Here is a 21,957-nt window from a genome sequence, read left to right on the forward strand (position 1 = left end):
TGGCTTTTAACAGATTATTCTTCGTCTCCTGAAATCTTCATAATATCAAAGAAAAAAATTGATGTGTGATGTTCTTTATTCATGGTGGCATAGGGACAGAGCACAGTAGTTAGAATTATTTAATTTCCCCATGTTCTTTGCACGTGCTTTCTGCTATATAGCACCATTCTCTTAAAAAAGTATATTGTCGATAATTTCTTTGAATCTCTTTTCAATTTGGAATAAAATATATTGAACCTGGCCATAATTTCCCAAATTCTGTGTTACAAATTTGGGGATTTTTCAGCATAGTTTATGTTTTCTTTACTCTGTTCCTCCTTTTTCTTCCTTTCCATTGATTTTTTGGGAGTTTTCATTCATATATTTTTTAAAGGTTTTATTCATTTATTTATTTTTACAGAGAAGGGAAGGGAGGGCGAAAGAGAGGAAGAGAAACATCAACGATGTGTGGTTGCCTATCATGCACCCCCTACTGGGGACCTGGGCCCGTAACCCAGCCATGTGCCCTCATTAGGAATTGAACTGGTAACCCCTTGGTTCACAGGCCTACATCCAATCCACTGAGCTACACCAGCATCATTTGTATTTTTTAATAAATTAGTAAGAAATCAATGTTGCCATCCTCCCAGATGTAGATTAATTTGCTTTTGATCAAGTAGAGCCTGACGCGTCTGCTGGATATAAAGGTAAAGAAGTCTACTAGCTTAGAATGGGACCTGCCAATCTAGAACTCAGGGCCTCTAGAACTGTCTGGGGCAGCCTTTAATGTGTCACACTGCTGAGCTCCAAATAAGAACTAGAATTTTGATATTTGGAGATTGTAAGTGTTTTTGACTTAGATTCACTGCACATTTTAGGCTCATCTATCTGACTTTGACAACCTGTATAGGCTGAACCTGAAAGAAGTTTTAAAGCGAAGAAAACTCACAAACATTTTTAAGTGTATAAATACAAAATTCAAGATGTAGAGGTCAAATCAAAACCAATTTGGAAAAAAAAACAATGTTAAATAAATATTGAAATAAAACTCTGAAAACAATAGGCTAAATTCATATGTGGGACACTTTGAGACACATGTTTTATTATCACAGTTTATTCAACCATAAAAAATCAGTTGCTTTTCCCTTTTTATCAATAACACTACCCTGAGATTTTTAAGGTCATAGACAGTGATAATTAGTGTCATGTTTTCTTCATGAGTGATGTTGCAAATTGATTTTTAAATATAAGCCAGTCTATACACGGTGGAAGATATTTGCTGTTTTACCTTTTAAACAAATGGTGAACAAAGAATACCACAGTACCTTAATTTCACTACTGGAAATGAATTGGATCTAATATGTTCAAAGGAATTCCACAAAACAAAAACCATTGACATGACAAAAGCGTGCATTTAATTCGATGCTTTGCAGAGATACATGACTAAAGTTGTGTGCATGGCTTGTCCTTTGGGATGGTCCCAGCTGTTTATTTTTAAAAGAAAAAATAAAAATGGAGCCAACAAAATGCAATAAAGGAAAAAAACCCTTGAGACACAAGGGGACCTACATGTTCTGATCTAAGAAACATGCATGTGTTACAAAGCACTCCAGATACAGTATGACAGATGAACAGTGGGCAAGGCACTGGAGCAGTGCTCCCCTTTTCAGAACCGGGCAAGTCTGACAGTTATGCTTTCACAGGTGGTGTTGATGAAACCATCTTTATTTTTGAAGAATTTTATAGAAGGAACTTTAGCACCATTATTAAAGGAAAAATAATCATACATTTGGCCCTGCCTATCTCCAGTCTTGGAATGATTAACAGAAGCATAGCACCTTTTAGTATCGAAAATATAAACAAGAATAGTTAAGTCCATCCCAGCTTCTAGAGATGAGGTAGCTCATGCTAAGAATTGTTGGGTCATGTTTCCTATGAGAGTTCAATGGCCAAATGTTCTATTTCCAATCATCACATTTGATTAGAGTCAGCTCCACAACTCTGAGTTTCTAAATCTTTTTCTTCATTATAGGCTTCAAGATGATGAGAGTGTACCTATGGAAGACTTTCAACTTTGGGTCCTGGACATACATACATGTTTATAAAGTTCTATGTGTAATTTTTTGCATTCAATGTCTTCTTAAACAAGAAAGTGCAAATGTACTCAATGTTATACTCATGTAACTTCTATCTATGTTAATAGACTTAGTCAAAAGGGAAAGATACCTTTAAATTTGAATGAAGAAAAAAGTCTAAATTTATCACCCTTTATAAAATCCAAGATCATTTTGTTTTCAAGAAATTCCATTGAATATATATTATTTAAAAATTCCATTTAAAACAGTGAGAAACTATTTGTTTCAAGATTATCTTTAAAAAGTCTCTGTGACAGTTATACAATACTAAGACATGCATGAGGACTTCAGTCACAAGGATGAACATTTTGATCCCATATTTAATTAATAATCTGGGTCTGAGAGGTCACAAAGGGCACTACTTTCTATTTTCAAATTGCAGACATGTGAAACAAATACATGTTGTTGTTTTATATACCCCACTCTTTAAGCTACCTGCCAGGAAGAAGAATTTTCTCATAAATACTAAGCAACTTTGTCATTACATTGAAATAAATTGAAGAAAACGAAGACTTATTTATTCAATCTGTTTACTTTTTTTAAAGGTGGTCATTGTCACTGTCATCTTAAACCTAAACTGCTGTACTGAAAAATATTTTAAATCAATTGAAACTTGAGGACTGTAAGTAAAATAAATATTCTGAAGGAGAAGGAGGCCAGGCACATAAGACCATATATACAATGCTGATGCAGAATCAGCCATTACTTCAAGAGTCTCAGGATCAGCTTTAAACAGTCAAAGTTCTTGTGAATGGTGGTGGTCGTTGATGGTGAGGGTGTTGCTCATTGTCGATGTATCTCAGCTTGCTTTACACAAAACAAACTGGCCCAATTTCAACGCCAAATTCTTGGTCTGTGCCGCCAACATCCACAGGGGCAAGATCTATGATGGGCAAGCGTGCCACATTCTGCGTTCTATATTCAAAGATGGTCTTGCCCACATCTCCATTTCGTTTCTAGAATTAAATTGTGTAACAAGTTAATAGTATATAAAAATTATTCCAGAGACATTAGACATCACCTTCCAAGCCAGTTTTGACCATGGGAAGGCAATGATTTTTAGAGTACCACTTAAAAGAGCACTACTAATGGGGCGAGGTCCTAGCAAGACTGGAAGGCATTTCTTGCATGCGGTAAATTGAGAAAATGCCCTTTGTTTTTTCACAACTTCCCAAGTGGGCACTGATAAATACACTATGAAAGCCTTTTTGCTTTCCACAAATGAAACTATAATTCATCATTAAACATTTTCCATTTTTTACATCTAGATATGCAAGTGAGCAGATATACAAATGAGTAAAAAATGTCAAGTATCTCAGATTGCTTATACATTTTAGAATCAAGAAATTTCAAGCACAAAACTGAGATTAAATAAATAAACTTGTGGGAGAGCCAAAGTGACTTTGCAGAAGAGCTGGATCAGATCCCAAAGATCCAGACTTTCTCTATCGTCTTTTATAAACACCTCTACCATGGCTCATGTAGTAACACATGTTCAAGTTTACCCTAAAGAACAACTTGACAAATAACTATGGACAAAATGTTATTCTATATACAGGGCAAAATTGTCCCTACCTCTAGTGCCATAACAGTATTCCTAACAAAAATATTTTTTTCTTTCAACAGATCAGTACAGAACAAAGTACTTACAGAGCAAGTATCTTCAAGAACTATATATCTGAATCTAACATTTCCTTCTGCTTTGATGTCTAAGTCATTTGACCCTTTGAGAACCACAGCTTTCTTGAGGTTCTTAGCTTGATCATCCATGTAACCAACACTGTTTTTACAGATGTAAGTAATATTCTGGGAGGCTTCTTTGGATAAAAGGCGCAAGAAGGTCATTTGAGTAATGGCTGCATTAGGTGACTGGTGGTCTCCATAAGCGAACTAGAGAAACAAAACAAGTCTTTGTGTTATATGCGGCACTTAGGGGTTTCACAGAGCTATGTGTGTGTTGATTTCAGATAACTCAATTTTGAAGAGAATTACTTCATTGTTTCATATATCAGTATATTATTCCATTCATAAAAATATCTTAAAATTGTTATAAATGTTTACAAGTAAGACCTTCTGTCCTTAATACTGCAAATGACAGGCGAAGAAACCAAAAATTATACTCATTGAAGAAAGTTTATGTATTTTTAAATCTGCTTCACCATCTCTTTAAAAAATATTATTTTTTAGAAGTTATATACTTGAGCATTGGCTTGGATATGTAATCATGTATCAAAATAACTCATTGCTTTTATTGCTAACTATGATAAGAATTATGACAACTATTTATATAAAATCTTTAATTTAGTGTTTATTGTATTTTTCCCATTACCATGTAGTTCCCAAATAATGACCTCCCCCCAGCAATTACCACACTGTTATACACTTATAAGAAATATGAATTACAAGTTTTTTATCAACTACCACAAATAATCACAATTTTCTACAAGCCCTTTCCTAGTCATATTCTACTTTGAGGTTTATTTTCAGTGTTTCTTTCTGAGTTTTTAATATAATGTTATATTAACCAAATTACATTTCAGTTGGGTATATTTAAATTAAAGGTTTTTCTGCTCATTAAATAATGGTACATTCTGGTATATCCTACTCACACTTGCAATATGCTCACATTTATTATAAACATGAGTTCTGAGAACAGAGCAGGAGCAGAGGGGAGAAGGACATTTCAGAGTTGGATTTGCCAGAAAGGGATCCAGGACGAAAGACTCATATTGAGAAAGGAAGTGGCAAGATTGGTTGCAAATCTAAATACTGGTTCGTAAAAGAAACATAGAAGAGACTGGACTCAGATTGAGTACTAATTGAATTCATTTAATTATAAAAATGCATTGTTTAAATAATACTACAAAGTTTATAAAGTGATTTAATTATATAAATAACTATTATAGAGGTTATCTAATATTTATTTATAACTTACCATGTACTAGATACTATAGTAAGCACATTATATTCACAAAAGAGCATGAGGTAAACATTATCACTCGCACTCAAAAATTTTTTTAATTTATTTTTAGAGAGAGGGGAAGGGAAGGAGAAAGAGATGGAGAGAAACATCGATGTGAAAGAGAAACATCAATTGGTTGCTTCTTGTATATGACCCACCGGGTCCCAAACCCACAACCCAGTCATGTGCCCTGACCAGGAATCAAACTGGCAACTTTCACTTTGCAGGACGATGCCCAACCAACTGAGCCACACTAGTCAGCACTATCACCTGCACTTTAAATGAAAAAACTGAAGCTATGAAAGGTTAAATGACTTCCTACTGTCCCAAAGTCAGTAACAGATCTAGGTAGCAGTCACCTAGGTCTTCCGATGCTAAATACAATCCCTGTCTTTCAGCTGTGGCAAGATCCCTTCAAATATACCCCACAGTCAGTGTGAAATGCAGTAAAGGAACTAATAATAAAAATAATTACTTTTCTTCATTCCAGCGATGAAAAAATTACTTAGAATTTATGTTAATTTCATTCTTGTAAAAATTTGTTCATTCAATGTTATTGCAATTACAGCTAATGAGAATATATGACTTTAAAATTAACATGATAAAATAAACCTGGTCAAAATGTAATAGCAGAGAGAAGATGGCTGCTAGATAAGAGGGAGGAGATTCCACTTCCTCCAACACATGGGAGAAAAACCAGGCCAATCTACAGAGGAACAGAGCAGATAACAAACAGTACCCCAGCACATATGAAAACAGGAGATCAAGATTTGTAGTGGACATTGAAAAACCAGGCGGTAAGGAGAGTGCTTCAGGACAATAAGGGCCTAGGGATCAGTGCGGGGACCAAGGAGGCTGCAGCCCCAGGCACAGGGCTGCTGGACAGGCCACAGGGCTCTTGGGATAGAGCTGGGTTGGAGCTCCCTCCCGGCCAAAGCAGGCTTTGAGAAGCACTGGGAGAAACCTGGTTGCTTGAAGTACCAGAGAGAGGAGTAGGTCTGAGTGGCAAACACAGGGGGGCTGTGAGCACCCATGCATAGCCCTGGAAAGAGTGTGCGCCAGAGCCCCTGTGACTGGAGGCTGTCTGTCCGGGCGTGTGTGCCCGAAACCCTGGGAGAGAGCTTCGTGGAACACCCCGGAACCACACCTGGGGACCCGGAGAGAGCATGTGCACCTCAGGAGACCCTGAGCCTACAGAGGCAAACCTGCCCCTCAGCCTGCTGCAGTGAGAACAGAAAAACCGGTCTGGCTAGTTTGGAACCAGCAAGAGGTTTGTTTGTTTATTTGTTTTTGTGTTTTTGTTTTTTTTTAAGTAATTTTTTTAACTTTTATTATTTTTATCTCAATTCCTTTTTCTTTTTCCTTCTTTCTTGTTTTATTCCTTCTTCCTTTCTTTCCAATTTTATCTCTACATTCCTCAGTCTGCTTTTTTTTAAACATCCACAAATGACACCAAAAAACCTGGAACTGTGAAAAGACCACACTTGGACCCAAAGAGGAGTCCAGGAAGGCCAAATAAGGAGCTTTCTAGACAAAAGAAGTCTAAAAGAATAAACCTCCACCAAACCAGCTCTGCAAAACATGCTCAAGGGACTGCTTTAAGGAAAGAGAGAGAGAGAGAGGGAAACACAGGTATGAAAATGACAATGAATAAGTACCTATCAATAATAACCTTAAACATAAATGGATTAAATGCTCCAATTAAAAGACATAGAATAGCTGAATGGATAAGAAAGCATGGCCCACACATATGGTGCCTACAAGAGACCCAGCTCAGGACAAAAGACATACACAGACTGAAAGTGAAGGGCTGGAAACAAATTTTCCGAGCAAACGGACAGAAAAAAAAAAGCCAGGGTAGCAATACTCATATCAGACAAAATACACTTCAAAAAAAGAGCCATAAAGAGTCACCCAGAAGGTCATTTCATAATAATCAAGGGAATAATCCACCAAGAAGACATAAACATTGTAAATATATATGCACCCAACATAGGAGCACCCAAACACATAAAGAAAATCTTGGAGGACTTCAAGAAAGATATTGACAGCAACACAATTATAGCAGGGGATTTTAACACCCCACTGTCAAAAATGGACAGATCTTCCAAACAAAATATCAAAAAAGATACTGTGGCATTAAACAACACCCTAGATGAAATGGACTTAGCTGATATATATAGAGCCCTTCATCCCAAAGAAGCTAAATACACATTCTTTTCAAATGTACATGGGACATTTTCAAAGATAGACCACATGATAGGACACAAAACGAGCCCCAACAAATTCAAGAAAATTGAAATCATACCAAGCATTTTCTCTGACCACAAGGGACTGAAACTAGAAACCAACCCCAATTAAACAATGGGAAAAGGACTTGAACAGACACTTCTCCAAGGAGGACATGCAGAGAATCCAGATTCACATGAAAAGATGCTCAATATCGCTAGCTATCAGAGAGATGCAAATTAAAACCACAATGAAATACCACTTTACACCTGTCAGAATGGCCATGATAAACAAAGCAACAAACAAGTGTTGGAGAGGTTGTGGAGAAAAGGGGACCCTAGTGCACTGTTAGTTGGATGACTGGTACAACCACTATGGAAAGCAGTATGGAATTTTCTAAGAAAACTAAAAATGAATCTGCCTTTTGACCCAGCAATTCCACTGCTAGGATTATACCCTAAGAACCCTGAAACACCAATCCAAAAGAACCTATGCACCCCAATGTTCATAGCAGCACAATTTACAATGGCCAAGAGCTGGAAGCAACCCAGGTGCCTGTCAATAAATGAATGGATCAAAAAACTATGGTACATTTACACAATGGAATTCTATGCAGCAGAAAGAAAGAAGGAGTTCCTACCCTTTGCAACAGCATGGATGGAACTGGAAAGCATTATGCTAAGCGAAATAAGCCAGGTGGTGAAAAAAATACCACATGATCTCACCTTTAACAGGAACCTAAACAACAAAACAATCAAACAAGCAAAATATAACCAAAGACACTGAAATAAAGAACAGTTTGACAGTGTCCAGAGGGGAGATGGAAGAGCGAGGGAATTTCAGGGGAAAAGGGGAAGGGTTTACAGCAACAAGTATAAAGGTCACATGGACAAAAACTAGGGGGGCGGAAATGGGAAGGAGGGGGGAGGGCTGGGTGGGTGGGCTGGGATGGGAGTAAAAGACAGAAAACTGTACTTGAACAACAATTAAAATTTTAATAAATAAATAACAAAAACAAACAAAAATGTAATAGCATTGTCCTAAATAAATACTAGGGTATAATAAATAATAAAAAGCAAAAAATATAATTTTAAGTAAGCATATTAAATTACCTGAGATCCTCTATTCATATCAAGACCATACCAAATAGGCTTATGGTCAGGAGATTTGCTGGTCCACCAGGTTTTACGTGGTATACTGGATGGGTTTGCTGAAATACAAGTTTCTCCTGTTTCCATGTTGCAGTAAACTTTGATTGCATCTTCAGTAGATCCCTGGTTAGGATCAATCCAATATTCACCTATTTTCCAAAATAAAAATATTTGCTAAATAAAGTGAATTTCAAACATGATGATGAGTTCTAAAAGGATTAACAGAGGGTTTGAAAATGTGACTCATTGCTAAAGGATTCTTTTAAGAGAAAGTATTCCAGTTAAGGAAATATTCTGCAGCAAAGGAAAAAGTAACTGTCATGCATTTGGTTTCTTTCTCTCTTTTTTTAAAGATTTTATTCATTTATCTCTAAAGAGGAAGGGAAGGAGAGAGGGAGAGAAATATCAATGTATGGTTGCCTCTCATGTGTCCCCCACTGGGAACTGGCCTGCAACCTAGGCATGTGCCCTGACTGGGAATCAAACCATGGTTGTTTGGTTCACAGGCCTGCCCTCAATCCACTGAGCTACACCAGGCAGGGCATCATTTGGTTTCTTTCTACAAGCACTGTTCTGAGGCACTTTGCCAAATCAAGGCTTACAACATGCATGTAAAGGAAATACCATTATCTCTGCTTTATAGATATGAAAACTATACCAAAAAGAGGTAAACCACAGTGATTAAGTGACTTTGCCAAAATGGATGTGTTCCCATTAAATCTATAGAGCCAGTATTTTAAAGCAAATTGTAATTGAAATGTAATAAAATATTGTCAAAACTATGAATAAAATAAGTATATGAATTTAACTACAATTAGAATGTTACAAATTATCTCACTGACCCTATTTAAAATTGATTTCATAAACAAAAGTTACTTGAAGTAGACTATATACCAAGTTAGTACTTGGTGCTGGGCATATAATCAAATAAATATACAAACAAATATATATTTGTACAAATCTGTATGTATATATTTGTGCACACAGGCATACTTTATTTATGTGTGTATATATATATATAAAATACATATCAAACACTGCATTTAAATAAAACGAAGGAACATTGATGGGATGTAAAGTACAGAGCTGAGAATCAAATTGCCTGGTCTTCAAAGTTAATTTTAGCTATCCCTGTCAATGTCATTTCAAAGTTAACTGAAGCTCTTAAGCATTTCCTAGCTTATTCTTATGGCCTAGAATTCCTCTTCTTCAGGTCTTAATAAATTAATAAAAATGATAAAATAATGCAAACTTTAGGCATTCAACTAGGACAGAAAGACTACTTGATTCCACAATACTTTATAGCACCACTATAACATAATCCTGCCAGTAGTGATTCCTAAAGTCATATTCACAGAACACTGAACTACATGAGAAAATTTTATATTCAAATAAGTTTGGGAAACAAAATAAATTTTATTCCACTCTTGATGACCCAATGATATATGTTAGCATATAAAATCTCTGAGATTCATGTAGGTAAATAAACATTAACCTTGCTTAAGCAAGTATTTTCTACATCAAATCACCATGAAATTGCCAGTATTTTAAGACTTCTGATGGAAATGGAACTACCAGGATGAAATTAAATCATTGATAGATATACCCTCTGTTACACTGCTTATCTCACCACCACTAAACCACAAACTCTGTGACATGTTTACCATTTCATCTTTTATGTCTATTTTTGCAATGCAGTCAATAAAATATTTTTGGAATGCAATTGAGAATAACACAATCTCAGTCAGAAACAACAAAGGTTGCTCAAATAGGCAACTTTCTACTCACCACTCGGCTTTGCAGAATGGCAAAGCTTTAAGTCATCACAAGTCCGGGCGGGATGCTTTTTAGAACCATCAGGGCTGCGCATGGTTTCGATCTGACTACTGAGTGACTTCAGGGTGGCGTGGACTCCAGGGTCTGTTTTGTTTTTGTCATCAGGAGCCGCCTCATCTTCCGTAAACTCTGGAAGTGGGTCTGACATGCTCTCATCATAGTGCCCCATGATATCCCCAAGAGCAGCTGTCAGGTGACCAGGGGGACCTGGAGGACCAGGTGGTCCAGGCTCACCAGGAGGACCCTAATTTTTAAAAAATTTGGAAATACATTAACACATTGTTTTGGTTTTGTTTTCCTATTGGCCAAAGGCACTGATGGGACTGGGTGCACAGGGAGTTACAATGCAACACCCCAGCTCTATGGTACAGAGAGATCTATGACTCATGCCTTTTTTAACAAGAGGATTCTGGCTTGCCAACCTGTAACATTCCGAGGATGATAAATGATATGTAAATTTTTTCAGGTAACATATCTGCAAATCAACTCTGAGATATATGAAAATAAAAGCAGAAAATATTTGCTCTGATGTTTATTTTGTAGATGCAATATATTTTATGTTAAAAATATGTAGATACATATTCTCATTTCCAAATGACTTTGGGCAAGGCACAACTAAAATGTTTGAAAAGGATTTACAGACAGAAGCTGAAAGGGGAAATACAGAAAAGTTGTGGGTCCTAGTTTTATGAGACTGCACATCAGTACCACAGAAATTCCCACAAGAAACACCCTTAAGATAATTTCCTCTATTTCCAAATAAGAGGGAGGCACAGGGAGTGTTTTTCTGTGGGGAGCACGGCCCTGGCAGTGAGAAGGCAGGAGTCGCAACACCGGCTCTGCCACTTGGATGGCTCCGGGCGAGTCGCTCCAACCTCGAGTGCCCACATTTCCTCGCCCCAAGAGACTTAAATCTGTGTGTGTGTGTGTGTGTGTGTGTGTGTGTGTGTGTGTGTGTGTGTGTGTGTGTTTTAAGGTCACATCATGATTCCATGCATTCCTTTAATCTCAGGGGAAGAATTTTTATTTTCTATCAAGGACCACTGAACCACGAAATAAAGCCAATTGAGAGCCACACAAGTCAGAAGCATTCCAATTCTGTAGCTGTTTTCCATCCACCCTTAAATAAATAGGAAATGTCTCTCTTGACCATAGGAAATATATGGTTTTCCATTCATAGAATAAATAATAAATATTTATTTTAATGGTATTGCCAGTAAGGTGCAGAGACAGAATAAACAGAGAAAGGGAATTAAGACCAAAAAGGAAGAAACACCAGAAAGGGAAGCGTCAACTCATACACACACATGCACATGTGAACACACATATGTGGCAGACACATGAGGATGTGAAGACCCAAGGGGTCAGAGTCTAATACAGATTTAGCTTTGCATAGTCCTCAGGTTGATACTATTGGAGTATTTTAATGACAAGTTTTAATTAAAATCCTTTTTGAATGTCATTTTCATTCCATTATAAATACAATCATGACTTGCTATTTGCTCTCACTGGTACCACATGAAATCAAGGCCGAGGTAGCTTGGACTCTGATTTTACATAGTCTGAGTAACCTGTATTAATATTTGAAATAGTTACTTATACAGACGAGCTCTTATGTGACTTTTAGGTTTGTTTTCAGAGTTCCTTCAACACCTTGTCCATCACTCTACATAGATATTCTCTGCCTAGAATCCAAGCTAGGAAAACCAGTAGAGTTAGGTGCATGCAAACCCCTGTGGATTTACCTCGGGGCCTGCCTCTCCAACACTGCCCCGCACCCCAGGAGGCCCGATCGGTCCGAGTGGCCCGGGGTTTCCTTCTTTACCCGAAGGACCCACGGGGCCTGGAGGACCCTGCAAGAAATAAAAACTAGTTTCAATTCGATAAGAAAACTTTCACAATGCCTTTCTCTAATCAAAGAACTATTTTCATTATGGCGCTATTACAATGATTTCTCAGATTCAGGTTCCTAATAACTAAAAAATGGAGTTCTGGCCCACTCTAACATTTACAATTTTATTGCACATAAATTACCATCCATAGTAGACTAATCATCTACTTTCATTACTGAAAGGGCCTATATCATCAAGTCTCATGTATTGTAAACGTAATTAGAACTTCCATTAACAAGGAGTAAGAAAATGACAGAAGTCTAAGTGTTCGATATAAGTATAAAAAATTTATGTGCTTATATAAATCACATCATATTCTAACAATTTAAACGCTATCGTTCTAAAATTTATGTATTATTTGTTTAAATTATATTTAGACATAGCAAAAATTCTAATAATTTTTCTAAATAATGTCTGTCAATTGTCTTATGACATTAATAACCTATTAGAAGCAGCATTAATACTCATGTAGAATTTCTAAAAGCTTCAAATGTTGGTTTCATTTCATGATTTGCTTCTTCATTAACCTTAAGCAAAATACTTCCAAGGAAGTATCATAATTACTTAAAATTATATATATCCACCTTTAGAACATTCAGCTTCTGTCTCCACTAAATGGTAAGTCCTATTGTATCATCTCAAAGAGTGAGAGTTTAACGGGAATTTCAATGAAGACAGATTAAGAAAATGAACCAATGGATGAGTACATTACCATAGGAAATAGGCTTTAATGTGGGGCCATGAATTAATAATGTCATATTACATGATATTTCTACTTAAAGGTAATTACTGAATAGTTTGTCTCATATGTTGGTTTCCTGCTTCTGAGAATCTGGGCCATTCTAGCTTTGATCCATGAAAGTGATACTCAGACTGTAGCAGTATATCACCAAAGCATTATTATTTACATCTGCAACTTGTGTTACTTACTCTTGGGCCAAATGGCCCAGGGATTCCAGCACTGCCTTGTTCACCATTTGGACCCTAAACAGGAAAAAATTTAAATGTCACCAAAATATTTACATCCCACATTTGCCAGTTTCAGATTTTTTGAATATGTCGCTAACATTGGCTGCATAAACTACTTTCATAAAGTCATCAATCTCTACAATGTCTTCATGAGTTGATTAATACTAAATATAACTGTAGGAGTAGTGGTATATATATTTTTCTGTTTTGTTTTTTTTTCTACAAAATTATAGCCAATATATGGGTAATTACATTGGGTAGGTGGGTAATTAGTCACTCATAAAGGCATTCTTTGAAAGGAAAATAAGATGCAAAAAGTCCATCCACTCTGTAGACAAATGTTCACGTCAAGAAATCTGTGTATTTTCACGTGAAGGGCAAATAATAGTTCAATAAATCACTTACAGGAGGCCCAGGGAGACCTTGAAGACCAGTGAAGCCTCTGTGACCCTTCTGGCCTCGGTCACCTCGGTCTCCATGATCTCCTTTGTCACCACGAGGTCCTTGGGGTCCCTAGAAATAGGGTCATGGCCTGTTAAGACTAGAATTTACTACAATTTTACCTTTTACAATTGTATTTACTACAATTTTATATACTGTATTTCATATGGACTATATTTAGTTATCTTAATAGTAGTAGACCTAGGACATTTTGTCTATTTTTCTCAAGGTATGAAGGTGATCATTAAAACATAACATATATAATGAGGTTTCTCTAAAGATTTAGTTTTTTTAATGTTTACCCTCCACTTATACTAAAACGAAGTACTTTTAAGATTGGTCTCACCTATCTGAAATAGTTTCAAAGACTTTATTTCACATACTTCTCTAATATTGTTATATAAAATATTACCATCATAAATAATTTTTTTAAATCAAAACATGACTTTATTTACTTATGTTACCTCTAAAAATAAAACACATTAAATCTGCATATGCAGATAAACTGGACATGATAGCTGGGGTTATTTTAAAAAACTGGTATAGTGGAAAGTTGCTAAGACAGTAGATCTTAAAAGTTCTTACCATAAGAAAATAAAATTTGCAACTCTGTGAGATGACAGATGTTAATTAAACTTATTGTGGTAATCATCATATAGTATATACATATATCAAATCACATTTCAATAAGACTGGGGGGAAGTAAGAAATTGGCAAAAACTTGTTTGAGCAAATGGAAGAGAAATATCATCAAGCTACTCTCCTTTATAAAAAACATATACACAAAAATCTATGTTATCATCATTTCTTCAATATTTGTATCCAAATCCATCCATCCTGATCCAGAGAAACTAAAGAAAAGGCAATAATTAATAATCTTATTATAGGATAGATACTACATTCAGAGAACTGGTTAAAACTATCTAATCACTCTAAATTGGTCTTAGGCCCTTCCTTCCTTCCTTCCTTCCTTCCTTCCTTCCTTCCTTCCTTCCTTCCTTCCTTCCTTCCTTCCTTCCTTTCTTCCTTCCTCCCTTCCTTCCTTCCTTCTTTCCTTCCTTCCTTCCTTCATTCCTTCCTTCCATTCTTTCTTTTTTCTTAAGTCTTAGGGAATAAAAGCAGCTTCAGAGATTCAGTGGTTCACGGTAAACTGACACAGGGCTGGGATCAACTACAGAGACAGCTTCTGTTGTCTAGAGTTTTCCTAAAAGAGAATTGAAACTCTATCAATCTGACTTTGGAGAATAAACGATATCACCAAACAAACGGGTTCTTAGGTTAATGTTTTTCCCTTACTAGTTTTTTGTTCTTATTTTGTTTGGTTATTCTTTTATTTTAACTTGAATGTCTTGTTAAACAGTATGAAAATCTTTTTATAATAAAGCAAGACTAGACCTCAGTAAATTTTCATATTTTATATAACAATGTAAATTTAAATAATAAAATCAGCCTGAATATTTTGTATAATGTTAAAGAAGTTTGTTTATTTTGAGGATGTCTAGAAATTTCAAAATTGAAAATAAACTAAACCAGAAAGCACCTATTGCTTTTTGTTAATTAAAATTTATTTAATCATGTAAAACAAAACCACATCATTTTTTGTAACTCATTTAAAAATATTTCCCTTGTATCCCTGGCTAATGTAGCTCAGTGGATTGAGTACGGGCTATAAAACAAAGGGTTGCAGTTTGATTCCCAGTCAGGGCACATGCCTGGGTTGAAGGCCAGGTCCCTGGTGTGGTCCACATGAGAGGCAACCACACATTGATGTTTCTCTCTCTCTCTTTCTCCTTCCCTTCCCCTATCTCTAAAAATAAATGAATAAAATACTTTAAAAAATTTTTACTAGACATGCTATGAAATTATGAAATCTGCTCCAGTCAAGCTCAAATCAAAGCTGAGAATTATGATTTAATAATAGCCATGATTTTAAGGCTAAAATTGATATACATACAGATAATGGATGTGAAAAGAACATAAGAGACTGCCTATAGATATGATTCATTCATGGTAAGATATCTAATAATCATTAACCTAGAAGTAACTACAAATAGCAAAAAGAATTAAACATGGACAATGAAGTCTAGTTGAAAATAAAACAATATTTCAATAGCGCTTTTAAAATTTACAAAGAGCCTTAAAACTCATTATCCTATGTGATTTCTAGAAAATCTTGGAAAGAAGGGTACTTATTCCTATTATTTTGGAAGAAAACTGTGACTCTAAAAGTCTTCATTGATTATTTAAAAGAATTTATGGTTAAATTCAGAGGAGCTATGTTAAAATTGTAAAAACAAATATGAACTCCTGGGTGTTATTCAAAATTAGTATTTTGACAAAAGATGGAGAAATTTCATAATGTTAATTTATAAATTTAAAATTTTACTTTTTCTTTGGGAGTGTACTTTATGTAAAAAGACATGTTTTTAAAGAAAATAGAGAACTTACAGGTAAGCCACGTTTCCCAGCTCGACCAGGTGGTCCTATAGGACCCCGTGAACCCTAGGAGAAATTTTTACAAATATTCATATGTAAAAAAATGCACGTACTATGTAGATATAAAATTAAAATCTATATATTTATAGTTGGGTATAGTTATTTATGTTTATGTTTATCTATGTATACTCTTATGGCTAATGAATTAAAATCAGACTAATATCCCTAGGTATAAAAAATGTGCTCACTATAGCTACAACAATACTTCTGCAATCAACTTTATTAATTAACTTCACTGAATGATCACTTTAATTGATTATGGTGAACTTTTACTTGTTTAACTTTAACATGATTTCCTATAAATCACAACATTTTAGGTGATGAAAGTCAAAGCATTAGAATTTTTAAATACCTATTAGAAATCAAGTATTTTCCTCTAAGACAAGCACAAAACTAACTCATAATTGCTTATCATTCTTTGGTTAGAGTCCTTAATCAAGGACACACATATGTTTGTATGCGTGCATATCTAGAATACTGTTTATAACTATTAGCATGGAACTGACTGTCCTTACCGGATCCCCTCTTTGTCCTGCGTCTCCGGGAGCACCAACGGGACCAGGTGTTCCAGGGGCACCCTGAGAGCCTGGCAGACCAGCAGGCCCAGGGTCCCCACGATCACCCTGATAAGAATAACCACGATATTATTCCTTTGGTATTTATTCTAAAACAATGGTATTCTATATGCCCACACTATTTGTAATTAAAGAGTACTTTTTAAAATTTTATTGTTATTTATTATTTTACTTATAATTAATTTAAATAGTTTATTTATTTATTAATAAATCAAACTGAAAAGAATAAGATTTTTGTTTCTCCCCAATTTCAGACCTCATTGCTCCCCCTCACTCCTGCCCTATTACTGCCATGGTCAAGATTGCTGGAATACAGGAGTGGTCACCTCCAGGATTTAGCAGGGGTCCTTCACACAGGGGTATCCGTACTCTTGGAATAAACAAAGATTTGCCACAGAGTGTGAAAACAGAATATTTTAAGGAAACCACTTTCCAGATTTTCAACTCCGTATTTTCCAGATTGGAGCATCCTTCCCCACTCCTCTTAAATAATCACCTTCTACCATTTTATGAAACAGAAGCAGACATCATACCATATGCAATCTTACTGCAGTGCAATGCCCCAAGGGACAAATACCTCTGGTACTAAGCTAAAGAACTTTTCCAGAATGCACAGTTTACTTATGAGTAAAGCAGTGAAGAATTGGGGGGAAAAAAGAGGCTGCTCCTTATCCAAGTGACCCACTTATGACAAGCCTCCAAATATTACTTTGTCTCCTTAAGAAATAAAAGTAAAGGGGGAGGGTCATCAAGGAAGATGTATAAAGGACCCATGAACAAAGACAATGGGAGGGGGACTGAATGTGGGAGGTGGGGGTAGGTAGGAAGGGAGAGAATAATGGGGAGAAATGGGGACAACTGTAATTGAAAAACAATTTAAAAAGTCAAAAGTGAAATGATATATGAACATGGATTAACACAATTAATGGAGTCAGACCATTTTTTCCTCACAGAAATTGTCTTATTTGACTGATTAGTTTGGCAACCAATATAAACTTCAGCAATTAGACTGGGAAAAAGACACATAATACATTGAATAAATTGCATTGGCAAATCCAATATTTTGAAACATACAGAAAGCAAATACACATTTAGAAAATACCAAGAGCCCTTGCTGCTGTGGCTCAGTGGATTGATTGCCGGCCTGTGAACCAAAGAGTTGCCGGTTCAATTCCCAGTCAGGGCACATGCCTTGGTTGTGGGCCAGGTCCCCAGCAGGGGGTGCTCAAGAGACAACCACATGTTGATATTTCTAACCCTCTCTTTCTCCCTCCTTTCCCCTCTCTTAAAAATAAACAAATAAACTCTTTTAAAAATAATAATAAAAGAAAATACCAAGAAAGCCTTCCTTTGCAAGTATTTAAACTAAGATTAAATTAAAATGTGATGGAAACTTAAAATGCACATAGCATTCACAAATATTCAAAATTATACCAGGGCATAATGCAGCAAAACCTTTGAAGACTAATGTACTAAACAATATATATACTGACCAAGAGAAAACCCCAGATGCCAAGATAATTTATATTCCTAGTTTTATAGGAGATGGCAGGTACCCCAAGTTTCCTCAGAACTCCTGCTTCCTCCAAATGCCTACTAGTTTCTTTAAATATGTGATTTAAAACACAAATATATTAATCATATTTAGAGTATTTGAAAACTGAGGTTCAGAAAATGTGTTCAAGGTCACATGGCTAGTTACTTATGTAGGCAAGATTCCAATCCAGGTCTGTCTGGCTTCATAGTCCATTCTGCTCTTAGAGTGGAAAGAGTCGTTACATTATACTAGGCATTGGAGCAGGGGCTATTTTTGCCTTCGTGCACTGTTACGCGATCCGAGACAACTGCCTGTAGTGCCTGGAGCGTCTGATAAAGTTGGGGATGTTTCCAGTTCAGAACATGTCTAATTTAAAAACCCATCGGGAAACATACAATTCCTAGAAAGCTATATGGTTCATTTCTTCATGGGGCATTCACGTTAGTAGGTGAAGAGAGAAATTTAGATGTCACACAGGTCCTGTACTTTTTGTTAATGAGTTTGAAATTTAGACCACCTCATAGGTGTCCTTACTCAAAGCCTTCATGTTGCACAAAATATGAAAGCAATTTGCTTTCCTGCTCTTAATAAAAAAATGCCATCTCACTTTGCTGTGCATTAAAATTTCATTTCATTTATAAGAGCTACCAAAATTACAACATTACGAAAAAGGTTGATTCTATTAGGAAAGTCTGGGTTGTATTGGGTTGTATGAAGAGAAAGGATAGTGTTTTACTCTTTCGTGTTATAAAGTTTACATTACTCCACATTTTTTTAATCAGTGAAATTGTCCTTACACGTTCTCCAACAGCACCGTCCCGTCCTGGAGTACCATCATTACCAGCTGGACCCTATAAACAATCATATTTAAAACATGAACTGAGCTGTTAAAAAAACCTCATTCCAACTGTCAGAAAAAATACAGCATGTTTATACCTCCATCCTGTAAATCCTAATTATCATTTGTGGAAATCTGAGTGAAAAGAAAATTCTGCTGGGAATTTAAGGGGAAAAAGGGGGAGGGATTTGGAGGAACAAATAGGAAGGACACAGGAACAAGAACTAAGGGGGGTGGAAATGGGAGGGAGGTGGGGAGCATGGGGTGGGGGGGGCTGGAATGAGAGAAATAGACAAAAAACTGTACTTGAAAAATAACTAAATAAAATTTTTTAAAAAGAAAATTCTGCTATTGTTTCTACTTTGAATTGCTTGTAAAATTTATGTTCTTAATCTAAATTCTTTTTTTTTTTTTTTTGGCCCTGGCTGGTGTAGCTCAGTGGATCAAGTGCCAGCCTGCAAACCAAAGAGTTGCCAGTTTGATTCCCAGTCAGGGCACATGCCTGGGTTGCAGGCCAGATCCCCAGTAGGGGTCACACGAGAGGCAACCACACATTATTGTTTTTCTCCCTCTCTTTCTCCTTTTCTTCCCCTCTCTCTAGAAATAAATAAATAAATAAATTTTAAAAAATAAATTCTTTATTTTGATATTTATTCCCAAAAAGAAAAAAATTCTCAAACTTTTGAAATATACAATAATTAAATCCTTGATATCCTGTTTTGTTTTTATTACCAGTGAATGGTTTTTCTCACTTTTACTTTTTAAGCTTATCCATAAAGTTTTGAAATAAAATAACTGTGTTTAGATAATATCAAATTGCTTTTTAAAATATAGTCTTCTCTTATTTTATTTTGATTTTTTCAGAATTATGTTTTTTACCATTTGATGAAAAAGTCCTCTGAAAAATTGCTCTGAAAGTCATTGTTTCTTCCACACCCCCCCCAAAATAGGTGACATTAAGCATTTAGTAATTTACTTATTACAGCAGTAAATACAGCAAATTCCAACCTATAATTTCTCAGATTTCCTTTCAAAATCTGATTTTATCTAAAAAGAGCCTAAGAAAACATGACATCAATAATGTTACTTTTTAGTGATATTTAGGTAAAATTATCTCTACTTTGCCCTTTTCACGAGTTGTAATATTTATATTAATCCTGTCATGTTAAAACTTTGCAATTATGACAAATATTCATTAACAGAATGACATAATAACAGGAAAAAAGATAAATTAACATGTCCTTTCACATGCAAAACAATTTGGTAAAAACATAATCCAACTAAAATACCTTGTTCTAAACTAGATCAGCCCTGGCTGCTACGGCTCAGTAGATTGAGCTTGGGCCTGTGAACCAAAGGGTCACTGGTTCGATTCCTAGTCAGGGCACACGCCTGGTTTGTAGACCAGGTCCCTGGTGGAGGGTGCACAGGAGGCAACCACATGTTGATGTTTCACTCCCTCACTCTCTCCCTCCCTTCCTCAATCTAAAAATAAATAAATAAATAAATAAATAAATAAATAAATAAAAGCTTTAAAAATAAATAAACTAGATGATAGTGTAAAAAGTACCTCTCTTATTACCAATTTTAATGCCATCATTTTGTCAACTATCTAGGGAAGTACGGTACATTGAATTATAAAGAAAAAACTTCCTCACACTGGCTCGTGTAGCTCAGTGGACTGAGTGCAGGCCTATGAACCAAAGGGTTGCTGGTTTGATTCCCAGTCAGGGCACATGCCTGGGTTGCAGGCCAGGTCCCAGTGGGGAGTGCACAAGAGGCAACAACACATTGATGTTTCTTTCCCTCTCTTTCTCCTTCCCTTCCCCTCTCTCTAAAAATAAATAAATATATTTTTTAAAAACCTTCCTCTAGGTGAAATGTACAATCAAGTTCTGAACTTCTAAATCAATATCTAAATTAAAAAATAAAAAGTCTCCATAATACCTAGATAACAAGAGTTACTTTCAGCAGTACTCACTTCAGGGCCTGGTTCCCCTACAGGGCCATTTGAGCCTGGGGGTCCCACAGGTCCAGGTGGCCCTTTATCTCCTGTTGCACCAGTTGCTCCTACTTTTCCTGGTGTGCCCTGAAATAAAGCACAGAAAGGTCAACCACTTCTGAAGAAATTTAGGAATGCCAGTTCCCATAAAGACTATGTTTTTCAAATGGCACCTCAGTCCCTCCTTCTATGGTAATAATTATTCATTTCCTCACAACATCCAGATCACTGTAGTGCTTTCTTAGATGCATGCCTAGTTTTCATGGCTTTCATCCGAGGTGTCATAGGAACTAAAAAGTTATCCTTTGCCACCAGCTCAGGTGTGCATTTTCGCTTCTAACTTGGTGCACTATGATCAATTCTGGCAGCTCTTCTTATTAGTGACATGGATTTGAAAACCTCAGTTTTCAAATCCATGTCACTGATAAGACATGTCCATTTTTATTTACTCTGCTTTGCTCATTTTATTTCTATATTCTGGCACTTTTGTCTCACTGTTGAGACAATTTACCTCCAGGTCCCTGGCTCATGTCTGAAAAATGTGACATTCCTTAACTCCCTGTTTGCTGGTTTCAGATCTCTACCCTCACATCCCCCAGTCCCAAGGTCCCAGCAGCACATTTCTCTGTCAACACTCCCTATAAGAACATCACTTATTATTTTTCTAAAGCATATAAACTTCAAGTGGTATAATTTAGCTTCTTCAAAGCTCATAGTGAGTCAAACTTTTATCCAGACTCAAGGGAATGTGAGATTCTTAGACACCCCCAGGGAACAGGAAATTACTTTCAGAGTTTCTATTTACCATTCACCCCACTTTCACCTCCAATATTACTTTAGATCAAGTCCTTCTTCTCTTTGATGGTTTATGAGAACTTACTCTCTGAACTGTGAAATGTGGATGTTTTTATTAGG

The 21,957-nt window shown here is 36.0% G+C and overlaps 1 protein-coding gene across 1 annotated transcript in view; it reads right to left on the reverse strand.

Moving 5' to 3' along the window:
• Positions 1-1,048: 1,048 nt before the first annotated feature.
• The window catches only part of COL5A2 (collagen type V alpha 2 chain), a 143,716-nt gene continuing 122,807 nt past the window's right edge, over positions 1,049-21,957 (reverse strand). Inside the window, exons 44-54 of the mRNA XM_037162971.2 lie at positions 21,022-21,129; positions 19,000-19,053; positions 16,606-16,713; positions 16,043-16,096; positions 13,559-13,666; positions 13,115-13,168; positions 12,038-12,145; positions 10,245-10,536; positions 8,418-8,605; positions 3,765-4,004; positions 1,049-3,070 (exon numbers count right to left, since the gene is read on the reverse strand). Coding sequence (XP_037018866.2) covers positions 2,924-3,070; positions 3,765-4,004; positions 8,418-8,605; positions 10,245-10,536; positions 12,038-12,145; positions 13,115-13,168; positions 13,559-13,666; positions 16,043-16,096; positions 16,606-16,713; positions 19,000-19,053; positions 21,022-21,129 — 1,461 coding nt within the window. The 3' untranslated portion in view covers positions 1,049-2,923. The remainder of the gene's footprint in view (positions 3,071-3,764; positions 4,005-8,417; positions 8,606-10,244; positions 10,537-12,037; positions 12,146-13,114; positions 13,169-13,558; positions 13,667-16,042; positions 16,097-16,605; positions 16,714-18,999; positions 19,054-21,021; positions 21,130-21,957) is intronic.

The sequence above is a fragment of the Artibeus jamaicensis genome, unplaced genomic scaffold (assembly GCF_021234435.1).
Source record: "Artibeus jamaicensis isolate MK-2021 breed Jamaican fruit bat unplaced genomic scaffold, CSHL_Jam_final contig_391, whole genome shotgun sequence".
NCBI lineage: Eukaryota > Metazoa > Chordata > Mammalia > Chiroptera > Phyllostomidae > Artibeus > Artibeus jamaicensis.